Source organism: Stegastes partitus, unplaced genomic scaffold, assembly GCF_000690725.1.
Source record: "Stegastes partitus isolate 25-593 unplaced genomic scaffold, Stegastes_partitus-1.0.2 Scaffold781, whole genome shotgun sequence".
NCBI lineage: Eukaryota > Metazoa > Chordata > Actinopteri > Pomacentridae > Stegastes > Stegastes partitus.
In genome coordinates, this window is record NW_007578512.1 from 292,045 (window position 1) to 313,852 (window position 21,808).

General features: G+C 42.5%; 1 protein-coding gene across 1 annotated transcript in view; it reads right to left on the reverse strand.

The window, feature by feature from the left end:
• sema4f (sema domain, immunoglobulin domain (Ig), transmembrane domain (TM) and short cytoplasmic domain, (semaphorin) 4F) overlaps window positions 1-8,766 on the reverse strand; it is a 62,752-nt gene extending 53,986 nt beyond the window's left edge. Inside the window, exon 1 of the mRNA XM_008292064.1 lies at window positions 8,072-8,766. Within this exon, the coding sequence (XP_008290286.1) occupies window positions 8,072-8,162 (91 nt within the window). The 5' untranslated portion in view covers window positions 8,163-8,766. The remainder of the gene's footprint in view (window positions 1-8,071) is intronic.
• Between the last annotated feature and the right edge of the window lie 13,042 nt (window positions 8,767-21,808).

The window sequence follows — 21,808 nt, forward strand, 5'->3', positions numbered from 1 at the left end:
TACGGAGCTTTTCCTCAACTTCCTTAATGTTGTATTCACTATCAACAGTCTCCACTGGTGTTAGAAACTTGAAGAAGCCCACACAAGCAGCTCAAACTGACCAATCACAGTTGGGCTCCGTGTGACATCTGTCAAAGAATCCAACCCTGAGAATACGTCCTCTTTTAGGTCGCAGTATTTACAATCATTTTAAAGAAGTTTCAGTGTCAGTTCAGTTGTATATTTATCACTGGATATGGTTTTGCTGATGACGCGTTTGTGTTTATGAAAGTTTTATTCTGCAATGTCCAAAAATAAGCGTAATATTTCTGAATGCATGCTAGATGTGAAGTCACAGAATATTTACTGTACTTAATACTTTTAAGACTAATTAGTGTGGTTCATTTTCTGCAGGACCCGATCGTGCCGGCGCTTTTATTCAGATCGCTCATAAACAGAAGTACCAGTGCTGCGAGGAAGCAGCCGAACTGGAATTTAAAAGACATTTCCTCTGAGCTGGAACTCAGCAGTCTACACACGATGGCTCTTTCCAGCTTCCAACTGTCACTGAGAGTAAAAAAAAATGCCAACAGGCACAAATCTGGGGGAAAAAAAGCTGACTGTTCACTTCAGCGCTGATGCGGGGAGTTTAAAGTTTCCACCTTTCAAGCGAACTTCTGACACAAACACCACCAACAGCAACATGTAGCGTTAGATGTTTCAGAGCTGCGAGTCACATGTGAGGGCGAAAACAAGCGTGGTGAGATGAAGTGTTTAGCAGGAAAGGGTTCAAGGAAGCGTAGTATTCTGAAGAGAAGAGCGACTGTGTGTGCGTTTCCTTCCTCCCCCTCCTGCGCTCCTCCCTTTGACTTAGTGCTGACACAGGTCCTGCACAAACAGCAACAACATCAAGCATTCACCTTCACATCAGAGCCTCAGCTCGCTCCACTACGAATAAATTACCAATTAAATCATTAGCTTGAAAAGTGGTTTCAACAGAAAACGGAGGTAAATAGGCGGAGCGTGCCTTCACATTCCAGCACTTCCATTAAAGGAGCAGCTGGGCTGAGAACACACCCTGAAACACAGAAGGACTGACGGGTCAATCGACTGATGGCATTTGTTGATCCCAGGCCTCCAATCTGTCTGAGTAAACAGCGACCTACTCTCCGAGGACCGTCTCATCGTGGCTGCAGATGAGGGTGTTTGGGATCCAACAGGTTAAGTGGATGCAGCGTCTGAGCGTGAGCAAGGTGACCCTGCGTGACCTCTGACCTTCTCAAACCTGTGACGGCTACGATGTCCGGACGGAGACGGATCAATTACTCTTTCTTTGTTCCATCTCATCAATATCTATTAGCTTCTGTCTGGCTCCTCAAAGCTTATCAGAACGCTTTTAAATGCTCTAATTTTCGGACTTTTTTTTCTTGTTTATTTCACCTTCTCCTCTTGTGTTTTTCATCCTTTTCACCCCTTTTTATTGGGTCATTACATGAAGCAATCATTAACTGTCCATGTCCCTTGTTCACCTTGACTTGGTCACCGATACGATCAATACCGATTAATATGACTGATGATGGTCATAGAAAGCAGTCGGACTCAGCAGAATCCATACGCCTCCAGATGTGATTAAAACTGCCTTCAAAAAAAAAACGCTTCCCTTTAAGTCGATATTAAACAGAACAAGCGGTGGAAAATATCAAATCCACAGCTTAAGTGTACCTTCTGTGTCTAAATGCTGAAAACTGTTCTCCATGCATTATAATTGGTTTCGGCTTGCTTTCTATCAGATGGGATTTTCATGCAACGGAGGGCGAGAGAGGCAGGAGATGAGGAGAGAAAGCAGGTGTGAATCCCAATGAGTTCGACGGTAAACGCTCGAGCTGCCGTCGCTTCTTCTCAAACTCTCTAATGCACTTTCTGCTAAACCTTTTAACTCCAGAATACTTAACCGGCTTTAAGGAAAGTTGCATTTCACACTATAACTTGTAGCAATGCTGCAAGATATCATATCCCCTCTTGCAATGCATAATCAATACGATGGCATCAAATATCGATAGTCGCTCCAAACAGATTCCCACGACCAGTAACTACTTCATAACTGCTCAGAAGAATGAGGGCACCTAAACTGAGATAAAGAAGAAGAAATTAACAGGGAAACATTTACATATTAGAAATGGATTCATAATGAGAATACACACACATGCTGACACCACAATGCAGTCAACACATATGTAATTCTTGCTTCTTTGGCTTTTTAGCGTCTCGATACCATCGGTACCATGGGCAACCCGACATCTCTGATTCCCAGCATGTTTCACAAGATCTTGATACCCGAGGGAGTGGGAACAAGGTCGGAAGGAGGAGTGTATGAATGAAAGATAAAGGAGAATTCCATCGACCCACCAACAATATCCGCCTACCGTGTCGTTGACCTGCGAGTGCCTCGCAGTTCAAACTGTTCGCAGCAGTCAAACTAGGTGGTTAAAGCCACGTCACAACCAGAAATGCAGAATTAAGGCAGTGCAAGGAATTCCAATCATGAAATCCTCCCAACAGCGGGAATCTGCACTGTCAACTCAGTGTGTGTGTGTGTGTGAAGCAGAGAGTGTGTGTGGCCTTTGACATCTGACTCAGTTTGTCCTTTACTCTGACAGACTCCAGTCACACAAGTGCCTGTGTGGGCTGACCATTGACAAACAATGTGAGGGTGTGCATGAACAACTACGTGCGTGTGCACAGTTAATGCAATTCTCCGAAGCAGAGACCACGTCTGGGGCTTCATAGAGGGGGCATTATGAGTGTAAGCGTATGAGAAGCTAATGAACTTTGCTGACGAATGTAAGAAGGAGGGCGGGAATATTTTCTGTAGGTGGCTGATGACAGCTGAGAATTTACTCCTCTTGTCCTTCTTTCATTCATTGCCTCCCTTCCTTCTCTTTCATGGTTAATTCATTTCAGTTCAGTGAAGTATTCTAAGCATTTGACTCATACGCTGTCCAATTTACTTTGTCCACAAATTGTATCTAACTAACCCTGCAGGTGATGAAGTTATGTTATACGGCACAGTTTTCTTGAACTTAAAACTGCTGACACGTGCTTGTTGCCTTGTTTCTGTTCGAGGCTATGGCTTTAGGTTTCATTATGTTAGTCTCTTTTAAGGGAGAACAAGGGAGGGTTTGGAAAAAAACATAAATACGATAAAAGCTAAGAAAACTGTTGAATGAGTGAAAACAAGAGAAATACAGAAAAAGAGATGCAGTTAGAAAGAATGAAGCAGCGACAGAAAGACATAAAAGGTTTTATCGAGGGTTGGCTCGCAGCAGCAGCAGCAGGCTAAGCAGGTCATTTCAGACATCAATCTCCCCAGTGATACTTTCTGGCTCCTCCTGGGGGATCCGAAGGCGTTCCCAGTCCAGATGAGATATGTAATCCCTCCAATGAGTTCTAGATTAACCGCAGGTTCTCCTCCCAGTTGGATGTAGCCAGAAAGCCTCCACAGGAAGGCGCCCAGGAGGCAACGTAATCAGGTCCCTGAACCACCTCAGCTGGTTCCTCAAGCTTCCTCCAGGAGTCCAAGCTCCTCACTCTATCTCTAAGGCCAAGCCCAGGCACCCTACAGAGGAAACTCATTTCTCAATCTCTTTCTTTTGGTCACTACCAAGAGTTCATGACTATCAGTGAGAGTTGGAACGTAGATCAACTGGTAAACCAAGAGCTTCACCTTCACAGTCCAGTACAACACTTTATGCTGCATCAAATCATCCGTCTACATTTCACGCTTTTTTCCTGTCCAAGATGCTTAAACTCCTTTGGATGGGGCAGCAACTCAAACCCCAACTTAGAGGGAGTAGTCCATCTGTTTCCAGCAGAGAATCATTACCACACATGAGGAGGTGTTGACTCTTATTCCAGCCACTTCACACCCAAACCAGACACCCTCCTCACCCCGGCTGCACCTTGAGCTCCTCTCTATAATTATGACAATTGGGACAAGGTGCAACCATGGCGGAATCCATGGCCCACCACAAATGCGTTTGACCTCATGCCGAGAATATGAATAGAAAACCTCTTGAGGTATTTCCGATGAAGCTAAAGAGAGATAAAGATAGGGAGGCAGGTTTTAAGATGTGTCAGCTCTCCTTTATGCACTCAAGCTATCGCCGGGGCGAGGGCTTATCAGACAAAGCTGAAAGAAGCGCTAAAAGCATTACTGATGCCTCTCTCTGGTCTCATGGCACCACTCAACCCCAACAGACCCCATCAGCTCCACTTCGGAGAAAGACGGGGATGCAAAAGAAAAGAAGCAAAAGAGAGAAGTAAGCAGTGGGATGCGAGGATGAGAAAGAGGAAGCTGTTCTCTTGTCTTTGCATAACCACGTCATATTCCCCAGTGGGAGACAACAATGCAGCCTCAACCCAAACACATAATCTGCTGTAGTCCACATGGATTCTCACAGGCAAAGACAGTTTAGCGGTTACACTCTTCCTGGCCTAATCCCCAGGCGTTTCTCTGGCATGGAAACACTGCAGTGATGAGAATTTACTCTGATAACACAGTAAAAGCCCCACCGTCACCTCATATAGCATGTGGAATGTGCAAAGGCCACATCAGGTAGCGTATGTACAATAAAATCAATACGTTTCAACACCTTATCTGTGTGAAATGTAACACAGGTTGCCTCAGCTACACTCGACAGGAGGAAATACACAAGGCCCACAGTTTCTGAATGGAAACGCAGCCATTAACATGATTAACCAGCGTAGACATGACTTATTATTTTGGCAGCACATCTGTTAACTAAATTTATCATGAGATGAGAGGTCTTCTTTCACAAAGGTGGACTTCTGTGACTGTTAAATATGCAGCCAAAGCTAAAAATTAAAAAAATATATAAACCTGTTTAATGAAAAGCTGCTTATCGGTAACGTATTAGGGCAAAGTTTTTTTAAAAAGTGCCCACAGACGAGCACCTGGTGGAGGAGGAGAAAATCCAACCGAACTGTGGAATCCATTTAAACTCGATTACCGCAAAAGGCTTGGCAACAGTTTTCACACACATCAATGAGTCAGAGCGGGAAGCTTCCTACTACTACGATCACTTAGTGTGATGCAACAATTTTACTTTGCAATGTGAAATTCTCAAGAGGCACTGATCAGACCAGTTTGTGTGAAAATGGCGGATTTTCCATGCAGCAGCCAAGCGTTGGCACTGAAAACACACAAAAAAAACCTACAATGGAGTAATAAATCTTTGATCGCTAAAGGCTACCGGAGCGAGAGATGTTTGAATAGAGACTCTGTTAAGCTGCTGTTGACTGCAAACAAAGAAAAAGTATAGTTTTGGGGAGCCGGGCAGGTGGTGCAGTAGGTGGACACTGGGTGGCCTTGGGGAGCGACAGAACGCTGATTAACTTGCACAGTTTTTTGATCAACGATGCTAATCAAATTAGACGCAGGATCTCCTCTCCCTCACTGTGAAAGGACCCTGATCCATGCAGTAGCTGCACCACCGGGAGACAGACCCTCCCATGTGTGCCGACACCCTAATGAGTTTCATGTGAGGAGCATTAAATACCGCTGCCAGACCAGTGAAACTAACTGGAGCTGGCAGAGGGGCTGCTGTGGTCCAGTCACAACAGATGTGCAAATCAACACAGCGTAAAGTTGGGTGGAGTTTTGTTTAGTCAGTACAGTGAAGTTTCATCACTGGCTCCACTGTTGCTTTGTGTACTGTTGCTTTATGTGTTTAATTCCAAAAAAAAAACAACACACACACACAGTTATGACCATACACAGGCTTACACAGGCTTGTTGGTGATTTCTTTAAATAAAAAACTCTCCCGGTAACTTCATTATGCAGAGTACGATTGCAGCCAAGCACTTTTATGACTTTTCCCCAAACACCAGAGAGCTGGAGCAGCTCCACATTGGCGTAATTAACCACACTAGCAGATAATACGAACACATCTTACAAGCACAATAAAAACAGACGCATCACAACTGCAATGAGACAGATGGAAAAGAGCGTCTTTTTTTGGTTTTTTACTGCAGCATAGATGGATTGTATGGAGTTTACAGACAATAAAACGTCTGTAGCCACGTTTGCATGAGCTGCAGTCGAGAACAAGTGGAACATTTAAAACTCCTGATTAATGAAACCATCAACATCGACTGTCTCTTAGCGGAACAGGATCTGGAGGCGGCATGTCGTCAGGCCTGGATGTTACTGTACAAGCAAATCACACATCACCTGACTAGTTGCTCATAACAACTTCTGCCTTATGTAAGAGGTCATCTTCAGTCATCATAACACACATGCATGCACAGATGCGTGCACAAACCCCCGATGGTAACTGCTTTAACCCTCCAAGTGTAATGCTATTGTGATTTTAATCTAGTTAGCGTGCAACTCTGTGACAGAAAAAAAAAAGTGGCGCTGCATAAATTACACGAGCTACTGATGCATTTCTTAATCGACAATTGTTTCATTGTGAAAACGAGAAACAACTCTGTGGGGCAACATATCTGAGTGTTTCCCACTCCGTCCCTCTCTCTCGTGGCTGTTTATTGGCTCTCGCTCCAACTGTATTTGTTGTGGGGCCTGCGTGCCACAGGCCACGGTTGCGTAATAATACAGAGACAGGGAGCTAACTTACAGACACTGGATTCATTCAGCAAGCGAGCCTGAATCAACAGCAAGCAAAGTAAGAATTTAGATGTAGGTTTATCCCAGATTGGCAAGACAAAGGGTTAAAGCACAATAAGCTCTGCTGCAGAGGACAGCAGAGGTGCAAAGCCCATTAATGCAGTCAGGTGACTGGAGTGCAGACTAATGGTCAATGGACGGAGTGACGCAACCTCTAAATCTTTTCCCCCTCGCTGCATCTGGGTGTAAACACCATCACATGGCGTGAGAGAGAGAGGACCAGCAGCAAATAATCAGGCATAAAATGGTGAAGACAGAGAAGACAGCGCAGATAGAGTTATTACCTGCAAACAAAGAGAGAACATTCAACAGGGACAAAGAGATAAAAACATGCACAGACTACAATTCAATCTCCAAGGGGTCACAAAATAGCTCTGCGTGATTTAGTATTTTGTCCTGATGGATGTCTCCTCTCATTTTATGTTTTCCATTTTAGCTGTCAGTCGCTTTTCACAAAACAGGAAGGCTGGCAAGTCTGTGCTGCTGACCCTGACGGTCACAGCACAAAGACGGAGCTTGTTAGAGAGCCAGGCTTGTCTTCTCCTCTCTCTGACTTATAGCCGAACAAAATCTTCTTCTTCTTCACTCATTATCACTGTCTGGCTCAGCCCACCACACTGAAATTATCATAAACATGATGCACAATGACACTTAATCAGGAAACTTTATGCAATTTTTGGCCGGTTGGATAATTTCAGAGATCCATCATTCAGACTCTTGGCAGCCCCTCTGCTCAACAGACCCCCCGAGCAACATGCTGAATCACTACCAGCTTACAGAGCCGCTGATCCTGACCTTTTGGCTTCTCCAGAGGAGGGCAAATGAAAAGACAAATTCCCCACATGCATCAATCCCTTCCAGCAGACAAGACGCATTTGAGTGAACTGTCCCTTTAAATTTCCAAGCTCATACGTGCCTGGACCAGCCAACACAGCCCGGCGTTTCTCTGCCCAGTCTGTGCACTTGTTGTTGGCGTTGAGCAGAACAAGTCTGGCACCTGCTTGCTTCGCCAGCATCACCATTTATCAAAGCAACAATAAAGGCAGAAGGCAGCCTTTTGGCACCGTGCTCCGAGCGCGTAAAAACAGCAGCGTGGAGCAGAGAGGTTGGCTGCGCTGAACTTGGGGTGTTTTTTGCGCTCAGCGTTGCCAAACCGTATCATGCATGTTTTAGGGAATACTTTATCAACTCTGCATATTTTAAAATGACACGAGGCAACATGCAAACTAAAGTAAAGTTGCAGGTGTTGCTTGTGTGAGGTTGTTTTGGTACCTGTTCTCAGCATCGTGCAGCTTCATAAAACACACAATCAAACAAAGTCTCCCCAATTTCATCACCAATCTTGCCTCCTTGACTTTTTTGTTTAAACGGGTTGCACTCACCTCCCAGTCCGCCCAGAGTCGCTGCCCGGGAGCCACCGGAGAGCAGGCAGCACACCGGGAGAAGGATCAACATCACGCCGCGGAGAGTCATCCTGATTCCGCTCTCGTCCTGTTCCAGATCTGATTTCAACACCAAAAGTCCTGGACTCGTGCTTTCAGCTGCGATGCATCCTGGTCTTCACAGGTTTCTCTGAGTTTAAATGGGTTTAGTTGATAAATAAGTTCAGGTGATTATTTCTAAATGGAGAAATACACCCGTCCTGTGTTGTTATTCTGCTACAGGTTTTCCCGTAGCTGCACAAAGCGCACAGAAGAGTGTGCATCCGCTGTGCGCAAATCGCAAGCTTTATTTCAGTATCCACTAAAGAAGAGCGTCATGCTGGGAAGCAGATAATGAATTAATGTAGTTGTATCTGCTGCTAATTCCGGGCACAAAACTGCGCACCAAAGTAATCCAAAGTAAGCGTCCTGTCGTGCGGGAATAATGTCCGGCGTCCTGGGCTAGAATAAGCCGGAGCCTCGCTCCTCTCCGGGCTCCGTGCGCCGGTGTCGCCTCGCTTGTCCCGCTGCTGGAAACCAAAAACCTCTTCAGTTTTCAATCATCTGAGGAGGTTGGAGCTGGAAAATCGCGTTTAAATGACAAAAACGCGGAGAAATCCCGGGTGCGCGCCGTGCAGCCTGGAGAGGCGGATGATACTGTGACCGGCAGGCTGCGTGGAAGCCAACCGTCTCGCGCCCCGCCCTCCCGGAAAAAAAAGGCAGCGCGAGAGACTGACCTCCAGGTAAGAGGGTGACGTCACTGCCGACAGGTGCATTTGCAAATCCAAAAAAAACCAACCTCCTGGTGAGAAATAGCTGTTTTTTTGGGGGGCATTTCTTCAGAATTTAGGATTTATTTCTTGTTTGCGAATGACTTGCAATGAAGGTAATGACAGGTTCCACCAGATTATTATCCCATTGTGGCCTGTCTGCCCTGTAATACAAAGAGATAAAAGTCTGCAGTGGTGAAAGTAAAACATGTTATTATGATAGTCTCACAGCCACCGGAGGATCCATCCAACGATGAATCACTTATGTCCCAATACAACTAAACTACATTCTCATTCATGTTTTGACAGAAACTTGTTTTTTCTCCCCAAAAGGTAGGATTGAGATTGTGCCAAGTCAGAATGTTGTGCAAAATCACAACAGAAAAAAAAAACTCTTTCTCCTTGTGGTAAATAAGCCATTACGCAAAAAACATGCATCATCTGAAAACTAACTGTCAGTGTGGAGCTGTGAACTAGGTTAAGATTAATGTTCTAGTCATTGAATAAACCCATAAAAACCTTCACTGTGTATTAAAGTTATATATCTATCTGTTTTCTCTCCTCTTTTTGCTTTAAAACTCTACACAATTGCCTCTTTTAGAATGTGCAGCTATACAAAGTCTCCGCCCCTTTCTCCGCCCACAACTCCACCACTCATTGCAGCTCCAGCACACCAGCTCACCTACTCTGCCTTAACACTGCAAAACTACTCAGTGCTAATTTGGCCATTCTTGTTCAAACCAGAAGCCAAATCTGAAGAAGAATAATGATACAAAAAGCCAGAAAATGTAAAGATTGATTCCTGAGGTTTGTGACACATGAAATCCGAGACGTCTGAATCTGTGCTTTTGAGGCTGTCATTGGTACACTGCAGCTTCAAGGTGGAATTGTTCAGCTATTGTGTGACTCCTTACCCAAAAAAAAATCACCATATGGACATGCTAATAAGGTTTAAAAAAAGATCACCAGAGGGGGTCTTTAAGTTTCATTGCCACACGCTGTTTATTTTCATTTTTCACTCGCTGTTTTGTTAAGCTCAGATACAAAAATGACTTATGGTTTGGGTTAAAACACAGCCTCCATGTTTGAAGCTGCTCCTCCAGCTTCTGGGTTGCCACGGTGATGAGTCCCACCCTGTCTAAAGGCTGATTAGAAACATATTCATGATGCGTCAAAAGCAAACATAATCCGTTAGAAAATGCTGTGAAAACATAACTGAGAATGTATATTAGCTGAAACATCATCTTTAAGAGACATCGGTGCAACTACTCATCATTTTGAAACCACAATAAATCTATTGAAAGTGTAATCTGTTAAAAAATGGTGCAATACATAATAGAGCTACATTGATAGATGGGTTAGGGTTAGCTATTTGATTTGTTCCCTTATGTCTGAATGGGATCACCCACTAAGCCTGATCAGATGTTTCACCCAAATGTTCACCACATTGAACTGATTAACTCTTGATTTATGCGTATTATTGGAATAACTCGTTCAGAACCGACATGTGTGGAGCACGCTTTTAAAATCGTTTTACTTACCACAGTGAATATTTTTAAACTGACAAAGTCTTACACAGAACTCTTCAATGAAAAGCCAAATTTTCAGTGATTGTGAATGCAAAGTGGATTTTACAAGTTAATCTTTTACTCAAAATAACCGTTTAACACCGTGCATGAGTGTGTTCCCACCACTTCTTTTTAACTCTGGCTTTCCTAATCCGCCTGTCAGTCATCTGACATCACAGGGAGGCGGAACATCTAAAGATGATTAAAGAGTAGATTGTGAGGTCAGTGACCTGCCGGCTCTTTTAAACACCGTATGCTGCACAGAAAGGTTGTTTTTTTGTATTAGTTATTCGAAAAAACACAACAAACTGCAGCCTTTTCAGCTCAGTCAGCAGTATTCTTAATATTTTTTTATAAATTGTGCAGCTTTTTTTTCCCGCGTCCTTCTATTTTTTTCTCCCAGGAGGAAAGCTGCCTGGCTGGCGATGCTGACCAACCGATTTCACGGGGCGGGGGTGCAGACATGTACCCCGACTCCAGGATAAAGGGAGGGGTCACAGAGGAGCCCGGATTAAAGGATTTGGTAGCCGAGGAGGAGGAGGAGGAGGACAGGGGTCAGAGGTGAAGCAGCGATGGTAAAGAAAAGCCAAATGGAGCTAAGAAGCGAGCGGCGCCGTCTCTAATCGAGCCTGATTAAGCTCACACTGTGCGTGTCTCATCTTTACGCCGCCGATGACTTTTGAATGACTAAACATCAGTCAGTATCACAATGGATGTCTTCATCAGTGGCGGCTGCGGCGACCATTGGAGATGAGGGCATTTTATTATAAAAAACGCCCGTGACTCTTTGGGTGGTGAGCGTATTTATCACTGTCACTGGAGGTCCGAGATCCATGTCTGGGTCAGCCACCATTCAAACTGTCTGCAGTCCATCTGGGAGGAAACATATGAAGAGGCTGGTGGCCAGACAGCATGATTGGGCTAATTTCTCTTAGCTGCTGCCCCCTTCTGGACAGGTGAAGCAAATGCTGGAAAAGATCATTTATGATCCACACCTTTATGTATGATTTGCACCTGAAAAATTGGCAGTAAATGTGGATTTTAAAGAAAAATCCACAACATTATATATAAAACGGAAGACAAAGCAAGATGCACAGATGCTGTCAGGTTGATCGAAGCCTTCAAATCACTCCGCGCACATCGGTTCAAATTGAAGCACAGAATTTGCATAAACTGGGCGTACAGATTGGCATAAATTAAACCACAAGCACCAACCACAGAGGAGTATGGCCTTAAAGGGATTGCCATGGCTGCTTATCTGTCTCCACACATTAATATTCAGACCCTGATGTAAGGAAGCTGCAATCCATGACCCTGCACTCGTTCGGTTAATGCGAATGTCAGTGTTGCATGGCTGTTTATGCACTGTCACTTGCCTGTAAATGTGCGTTCGTATGTGCACGCATGTCCGGGATGTGTGTCTACCGGGACCAGACGCCGGCTTATAGAGGCCAAAGGTTTTTGTTTTTTGTGTGCACGAGTGTGTGTGACTAATGGTCGGGAGCCACTGGTTGAAGCTGGAGGGATTGTTATGGGGGATGACAGAAAAGAAAATCAGACAGAGGAAAGAGATGGGGAGAGACAGACAAGCCACCTCCTCCAGCAAATGTAATTATATGGATCAGAATCACTCGGGGAGCTGCTTCTTGATCATGTGACATTGGCCTTGTCCTTGGACATCTCGGCAAAGGCGGCGACTTTGTTAAAAAAAAAAATATTGTTCGGTGTTACGTCTGTGCATTAAATCTGTGACCGATCTAATTGCCGGGTGAGTAATGAATGCAGTCATGGATATTAATTGTGTTCCGTGGCTTAGTCGGTCACAGCTTGTGTAAATGAAAGAGAGTGTGTGTGCACGAGGGAGGGAGGGGGTCACATAAGGCAGGGGGCTTCTGCCCTGAGGAGCAGAGGGGCCACATGCACTCAAACACTGAAACACTCATTTAGCTAACAGCTTTCATTTTCTTAATTAAACCACAGATAGAGTGAACCCAGATTTTTTTCCTATCCCTCTCTCTCTCTCTCTGTTCCCTATTACCTCCCTCGCCCCCATCTCGCTGCTTCCCATCACACTTCCCACCCCTCGCGTTGCATCTGCGCTCATTTTTTCCCTCCCTCCTACCATCTAAATTTATCAATCAAGCTGTCAGTCTGTGGGAGAGAAAACATATTGCAGAAATGTGCCGCTGAATGCATGGATTTCACCCACTATATCAGGCTGAAACAAGATTACAAGACAAGCGTGGGGTCAATCCCTACCTCTGTGTGATATTCACTACTGGCCGTTTGTATCGCAGCTGGCTGGTTGCCAACTGATTTACCCCCCATCCCTCACCTCTGCTGTGGAGGAAATGGAACGAACAGCCCAAAACCTTTTCCTCTAATCCCCCCAACAATGGATTCTGCTGTTTTATTGAGGGTGGAGACGGAGGGTGGATTCAGGCAGCGGGGCTGAAATGTTGTACTGAGGCCAGGTAGGCTTGTATGATTTGGATCAACGCTCCAGTTAAAGCATTTGATTAGCTTCATTCCACCCAAATGAACCACGAATGATTGTATTTTTTGCCCAGGTTTTGGCGGATACAAGAGAGAAATGTTACTCAGACAATAATAAAATGAATAATTATAAGATCTCAAGTGAGTGCGGCTCCTCTACAATTAAGGACTAGTTGATGCAAGGTGCTCTGAAGCTGATTTTCGTATACTTTACCTTTCAAGAAGAACCTATTATGTGTCTTGTTGCTTGTCCAAAAACAACCAAAACAAAAAACTGACTTCTTGCAATCTAAGTGCTCAGAATCTCCCAAAAAGCTTGAGAGAACCGAGAGACGACATGCATGTGTCATTTCCTGTTTTACTTTGTAATTCCCAGCCTTTGTGTGTTTCCTGTTGTTTTACTTCCTCCCTTTGTGCGTTTCCCTCCTCTTTCGATTGCCCTGATCTGTTTTACTGTGTCTCCATTTAGTTCTCAGTGTATAAGTAGTCTTGTCTTCCTCTTGTCTCGTTCCAGTTTGTTCTGCTGAATCCCTTTCGATCCTGTTCATTCACATTGTGTTTGCCGTCCTCTCTGCTTTCATTGTGTTCTTCATGCTCCTTTTGATTTTTGCCTGATTGAGTTTTTGCACTTGGATTATGTACATTCTGTATATTCTCCAGCCATGTTGTGTTTGCTCCCGACCCTGTGTGAGGTACTTTTGTTTGATTAAAATATCCTTTTTATCATAAATTGCGTGCCATGTGTATCAGCAATTGGGTTCTTACCCGAACACTCCCTGGCAGGATAATCAGGACTGAATGCTCTAACGTGATTCTGCTCCAACAGATTTGTGCCTGGTTCCCAAATCACTTAAACTGAAACTGAGGATCAATCCAAAATTTTATCTGTTCAAATCTTGTACAGCTCTTTGTTCAGTTTGCACCATCTAAATAAATCAAACAAAACCTATCTAGAAGGAGGAGTTCCACAACACCACTTATCAGATACTTATAATGCAGTCTTGTGGTATCTCCCTTGGAAGTTTCACCGCCTTTAACCTCTTGAATCATTCCTGACCTGGTTTCTCATCCATACGTTTCCTCGAGGCATCTGAGTCTTGGGTCGTCAGTGGGCCGTGTGAGTTGGGAGCGACGATATATATCTGAGACTGAGCTGAAACATCTTCCAAAGCTAAAGAGAGACGTCCAGTTGCTTATTAATGAAGCACTTCAGATTGCCATCACCCCGATGACTCAGAATCTACAAAGACATTTTGAAACCGTCATTATCTGTATTTTAGATTACCTCAGAGGAAAAAGATAAGTGTCTCTTCGTTTAATCTTTTATTGGTCTTGTTTGAGTTGTTGCCTCGGAGCTTAAGTTTTGAGGGACAAACTAAAAGATGTCTTTGTGTCTTGTGTTGGTGCTTGGACTGTACCATTAGGTCCTGGGGGAGTATGACTACATGCAGCCCAAGACCCAAAACAGTAGTCAAAGTATGTATTATTGATTACATCTGAGCCTGCAATAATTCATTAGTTGCTGTATTTTGGGATGGGTTTGGTGTTTGAGCATGAGGCTGGGAGTAAAGTCAACATTGTTCTCGTAATGTTACAGTCAATATATTGTTTCATGGTCAGATGCACTGTAGTGTACATAATGTGGCTGTGTGACACGGTCCATGACCGACTGTCAACCCCCCTCCGGGTGCTGATCGTACAGATTGTACAGTTCAAACACAAGCACAAAACACAGAAACGAACATTTGGACTACTGAGTGTTTGCTTTTGAAACCCAAACATGAGCAATTAAAAATTTAACTCTGGGAGATTTTTTTTATTATTTTCAGAAGTGAATGAAAAAATAAACAATGAAAGTTTAGAACCATTTTTAATTTGGTTCATTTTGATGATGCAAATTGAGCAAAGAGCTGCAAAGCGTTACAAAGACATTAGAATAAATCAAGTTTGTTTCTTCTTACGCGACACTAGGTCTCGTTGCATCTATGCAGATATCAAAAATATAGTAAAAGAAGCAGAATTGCCAAAAAGAAACAGCTCTGATGCCTGATTTTCTGATGAAAGAAATACGTTTTATGACCCGTTTGTTAAAAGTAACCTTCAAATAACAATGGATTTAACTATTCCTGCTTCTAAAGACTACAAGATCCCAACTGCTCTCATTCAATATATAACAGCTCAATGATGAAACAATAGTGAGGGTTCTGCTGATGGATTGTAGCTCAGCGGTTTGCATGTATGAGGTTCTGAGTTCAATCCCCAGCTTCAGGCCTGATAGAGTCCTTCCATGATACTACAGAATATGTTGTGGGTACTTGAAGTAAAAGCTTTCCGCCTTGTACGGCCTCCAAGGGGGATGATTGCAGTATCCTTGATCCAGGTTTGATTGCAGTTTTCCTCGCGATTCAGTGAATACAGCAGCATGAAGCACAAGAATATCGTAATCTTTGCTCATTATCTGCGAGGTCAAGATGACACGAAACAGACGTTTCTTTTGTTCTCATGATATGATAAAAGCAAATATCAAGAATGTAAGCATGAATATTTCTAACAGAAAAAAGAAGAAGAAGCGTGCATTTCACTCAACAGGAGAACGAAAATGAAATAATTTCTGTTATTTTGCTTCCCTACAGACAAGACTAATCTCAAAAACGCAGTGATTTTTCGCTTCATTTTGCCTTTAGCTCCCTTTAATCTCTTCAGGCTGTATTAGAGGTATGTCACATGCATGTCACATTGGATGTAACATAATTAAGTAAAACCAAAAAAACCACACATCAGCTCTCCGGTGTCTTTAACTGTAAAGTGCTCCCCACGTTCCCACCTGACGTTGATCTGTCAGCATGCTTGTTTGCAACATTTTAATGAAACGTACATACATGTCGAGAGGCTTCTTCTGTGGCTCCAGCTGCAACCTGCTGAGGTTTCGCTACACAATGCTTTGGCAGTGGAAACAAAGCCGCCTCACACTGTCACATACAACGCATGTGCATGTTTTGGCTGTTAATGAAAGCGTCTCAACGAGTGCGACATTCGCGCAGTCATCGGAGGCGACTGTGTGTGCTATCCCTCGCTGTGCTGTGAATTAAAGATGTTCAAACGCTGCTAAGCAATCAATTATTTACATGTCACACACAAGCACAATCTAGCCACAGCAAACACATGGATGGATGCGCACAGAAAACACACACAGCATCCCATTAAATGCCTTGTGTGATTAAAGGGGTAATTTTAGCTATAATGATCTCGCATGTCTGTGGTGCAGCCAATGAGCGGAGATATAATCATTAGGCTCATTCTTCAAAGAACTACAAAGTGCTTTGTAAGATACATGCAGCTATTGGTCAGAGGTTGGTCATTTAGCTTGAATATCGCTAAATCTAATCAGCTAATGCAACGATTCCCAAGCAGAGGCACCCAAGGAACACCTACTGTCGATAGCTAAAAAATAATTTCATTAATAGCTGAAATAGCTAGCTAAACAAAACATGCTAATGGAAAATCAGTTTAAATATCATAGAATATATATCGTAAAATCCATACACCATCATCACGTTGAGACCACGATGAAAGAATAGTTTTAAATATAATCATCCGGTATCAGTCTCCTCATAACGAACTAGGGTCAAATGTAATTACCCAGTGTTGCTCTAACCTAATTCCTCACGTGTGACACTCTGTCAGATTGATTCCACAGCAGATGGTCTATCAATTATTGAGCTTGTGAAGACGCCCTCAGTCAGATTAAGTAGATTAGGCGACGCCAACATCAACTCCCGTATGATCCGGACTCGGTTTCTTAGATCAACATGCAGCATCAAGATGCACAGCCCCTCAACGCCTCCTCCTTAGCCTCATTTAAACAGCGCCAATCTTCCTCTCCCTTGTGTCTATCAAATCCAAAGACTATATTAAAATTATCGCCCCCTCAGTAGAAACTCAAACGTAGATACAGCTGTGACCACGCCCAGTCGATCATATTCAATGTGCACTAAGGTTGTGTGTCTATCTGTATCATGGAACATGCAAATCGATGCCAGTGGAGCTAAAAAAAAATCTGTGAAAAGATGGACAAGGATACACAAACCTTGGCGACCAACTAACAACACACTTGCAGCGGTTTAAAAGAAGCCATAGTTAATCAGAGCTGCAGTGGCGGTCGTCTTAAAGCGACACCTTTGCGGTGCACCAGTTATGCAATGTAGCTCTGAAAACAGGCAAGTGCTTGAGAACTATCAGTAGATATCTCAGTTTCTGTGACATCAAATGGCATCGCAATATGTCAGCGTCTATGGACAGCATCCTAAAAACAGCACTTTTGCTTTCCGTTCAGCACTAAACTGCAAGATTAAACTCGCAAAAGGACATGAAAAATGCCTGATGGATATTGGGAGCACATTTGTGATCAGAGATGACCAAGATAAATGTGTTCAGCTCTGATGGCGACCAGCATGTTTGGTGTAAGCCTGGTCCAGACGACCACAGTGAACGTATCATCCTGACAGTGAAGCACGGAGGTGGCATCATAAATACTGCCTGACAAGATGATGAAGTCTGCAGAAGTTTGGTGGACAAATAATACTGCAAGAAAATGATCAAAATCACATTGTGAAGATCATGCAAAGGTTTTTAAAGAAGGAAAAAGGGAAAACTGTGACTCTGCCAACAATTTTGAATTCAGCCTTTGGGGTAGTTTAAAGACAAAGACAGAGCAACACAACCCTCTTCGTCAAAGTTGCATTGAGTTCCTTTTCAATGTTGTAAATCTAGTCTCAACTGTTCAGCTTAGAGGTAATACAGTTACTGTAAGGTGCTACAATTTTGAGTCATTTGACATTTATGCCATACTGCAAACGCATGTACTCGCTTCTGTTGTGTCCTGAATCTATTTATCTGCGCTCTTCCCCTCAATCGTAAGCCTTTATCATCCCATGGGCGGATTTGTGTGTGTTTAATGTATGCAATTTCTGAATCTGACCTAAATACACGACGCGTCGAGTTCCCTGAACGTTATCCGACTGCATACCACGATGGAGTCAATGCCAACGTACTCGGCATTCCACCCAACCCAATGCATGTCCCCTTAATCCTGTTAACCCACTCCAACTGTGTGGAGAAGCAGAGAGAGTAGGAGAGAGCCCGGGGCGAGTACGACATTGTACCCCTCCACCCCGCTGAGATCTAATTGAAGAAACAAGTGCTCGGTACAAAGTGACGCTCCTCAGCTCACTGTGACATTAATACATGACTAGTGTAAAATATATATATATATAAATATAGAAAAACTCTGTGATCCATAGCGTATAAATCTGAAAAACAGGATTTTGAATGTGGGGGTGCAGAGGAAGAGGAAGCAAATTTAAATACCGACTTACATCCCATTTGAGTTGAGGTTTACAGCCGCTTACATGGTGAATCATCTAATCTACAGGTGTGGCCAGAAACCAGCAAAATCAGTCACTTTGGAACGACGATTATGACAAAGTGGTATTTTTGTTCTTTTGTTCGCTGAGGACTTTCAAAATAAAAGCCAGAAATCCACAATCATTTTGACATATCATCGTTTCATAGAGCTTATTTGATTCGTTAGAGTTCCGTAACACTCTCGCTAATAACATCCAATCACTTCTATTATGCTGAGTTCACTGGTTATACGACTATTATACTTATTTTAGTGATTATTTCTTGTCTGCTGTCATTATTTCATTCCTGCACCGGCATTTGCGTCTATGTTTCAGGTGTCCTCTTATAATTATCTCAATTTTTTTGTGTCACAGCCCCAATTTTTTGCTCACAATACAAGAGTTTCTCTGAGGTATATAAGAGCCCCGTTCCTCCACTGCTGTTGTGTAGGTGGTGATTCAGACTTCCATTGTAGTACACTCCACTTTTTCGCTGCTTTCATAGCAAATATGGCTATTTTATTTCAACCATCGAGGGACAATGCATCATAATTCCCCAGAGGAGCTAAACTTGGTTTGCTTTTTTGAGGAAACTGGACATTTTTTTTTGCTTTCAGTGGGTTTGTGAAGGTTCCAAATGCTTTTTAAATAGAAAATATTAACCTTCCCATCTCTCTATTAGTAGTGGATTTCAACTCATAGTCCTGGTGTTGTGTGTGTTTTCGCGACAAGCTGTTTACCTACAGGCCAGCAGCATGTGAGGCAATTGGGGTCATTGCTTCTTAATGATAAAAGCTGACCTCCAAAGCGATAAGACAGAGCCTTTGTGTGCTAAGCTCTTCCACACAACATGTTTTGATTCCCATCCAGTCAGAAGAGAAGTCTTAAGTTGAAAGGAGTGAGGGGGTGGGTGGTGCACTGGGCATCATTAGCAGCACTTTAGACGGTTTACATGTTTTACAGTAAGGATAAATGTGCATTTCAAGGAGGAATGACATTCAAGTTACATCACTGTGGCAGATTTCACAGTAGATTTTCTATTGCAGGAACACTGTTGTAAGCAGAGTTTCCCAGCGCTGGGAGATAAACTGCTGTGGGTGGCAGATAGCGCAGAGATTTAAATCCTTTACAGTAAACGCTGCCACAGCTTTTGACTCTGGCTGGGGTTGCCTCTGTTGGGTTTATAACTGTGCTGCAATGTGGGCCCGAGCAGATGTGGAATATTCCCATTTCAGAGTTGCTTTGCTGAGGGGCCTTTCAGTGTCAAAGCGCTCATTGTTTGAGGGAGAAGAAAGCTCTGGCTGTGCCGGAGCCGGGACTGTACAACTGTACGGAGTCCAGCTTTAGTACTGAGGCTGTGTTTATATTCTCCACAGCGCTGAATCCATTTTATTTTGACACCTTGTTACAACATCCTGAAGTTACGGCACATTTTTTAGGCAAAAATTAGCCTCACTTGCACTTTATGCTTCGTACTGATTACTGCGAAACTAAAGCGGCTAACATGCTAAACATTACACCTGCTTGCAAGGCTGGTGGATTTGATCTCGTTTGTACATCTGGCAAAGGCCACCTTTAATCTAATTCCAAATACTTAAATTCCTAAATTGACCTTGACTTGATGTGTTCCTAAACTTATTCCACTTATTTACACATTAACTGTGATCTCGCTTCAAGCCCAAAACAAAGAACCTTGGTGTCATCTTTGATTGTGACCTCTCCTTTGAAACTCAGATGAGAAACATCAATAGAAATGCATTTCATCATCTTGGAAACATTGCCCCTGAGCAACCTTTCCTGTCAAAGGAAAAGCCTTATTCATGCTTTAATTTCCAGCAGAGCTGACTGTTTTGATGCTCAGTTTTCTGGCCTTCGAAAGAAATCGTTAAACAAACTACAGATGATCCAAAATGCAGCAGCGTGTCTTCTCAGCAAAACTAAGAGAACACGTTACTTTGGTTTTTTTGTGTAATTTGGATCAGTTGACATCTACAGACTTTGGTAGATTCTGCAGTCACTAAACAACTGTCAGCTGGTCCTGGCAAATAAATGTCAAAGAGGCGACTACGACCCACCTCCCATAAAAAATACAAATAGAAGACTGACCTATTTTCAGGTTTGCAGTGGTGCGTACATAACACACATATGCACCACTTACACACCTGCTGTACACCAGGAGGAAAGAATTCCATGAAAAAAACTGTAAAAATCTGACATTTAAAAACATTTTAAAAACTGTGAATAGTGCAACGTTTAAGAAAATAATTGCAAATATCTGTAAAATAATTACATTTGTAGTTGATTTAAACACAGCAAAACAGTCTCATTTTGCGGTCACAGAAAAATATTTTTAAAATACAGCCAACGTGCAAATTAATACTTTTTTTTAAAATGTGATTTTATGTGATATTATCTGTAAATTAACCAAACATAGAAAACTTGTAAAATAACAGTTTAAAAAATGTATCTGTAAAAAAATTGTGTAATTTTATAGTCAAATTTTATAAAAGAACAAATTACCATTTACAAAAATACTGTCTTTTTTTTTGTAAGTGGACATTATTTACATATTTGTTTTGTTATGCTGTGATTTTATTAGTTATTATTGTAATTTGAAAAAAAAGGTCAAATTTGTTAATAACAGCTAATTGTTGAAAAAAACATTTTTTTAAACATTCTTTTTTTTTTTAACAGTGCAGCCACTTCCATCAATCCTATTCATTACTTTTATTGTGGATTTTTTATTTTATTTTATTTTATTTTATTTTATTTTATTTTTTTGTCTTTTCTCAATTGTTTTTCATTTCAAATGTTTTATTCTCTTTCTTTCATTGATTGTATGAACTGTGCAAATACTGTTATTATGATTATAAAGTGAGTCAATATAGCAAAATTCACACTTTCCATGCACATAGTTTACTTTTTTTCCAGAGAAGAGAGTTTTATCCATTTAAATTCACCGTCAGTTTTAACTCAGCAGTACAATGTGAGGAGTGACGGCTACATTTTACACCTCGCACACTCATTTACAGGAAAAAAAAAATTTACATTTCAGTCAGACTGTGTAAGATCACATTGGAATAATTACACAGCAGCCAGAGTTGAAAGGAGAAGAGATGGTGATTATGTGGAGGGAACAGATTATTTCATTCAGCTGATTCAGGGGCTGATTACACAGATTATACTGTACTATACATCGCTGATGAAATAATTCACTGCGCATACGGTCGGCTGTCTGCAGCCATAGAAGTCCCGTCTGACATGTTGAACACTGTGCTACAAATACAGTTCAATCAGTTATACTGACAACGAGGGGGAAAGTATTTTTTCTTGTTTAACCTGAACATCATTAACAATGAGAAGAAATATGAAAGCTGATTGTTCATGCTGTTTGAATGAGGCCGTAATTACTGCAGCGTACAAGTTGTATCTGATGTAAATGTAATTGTCTTGTAGCAGCTG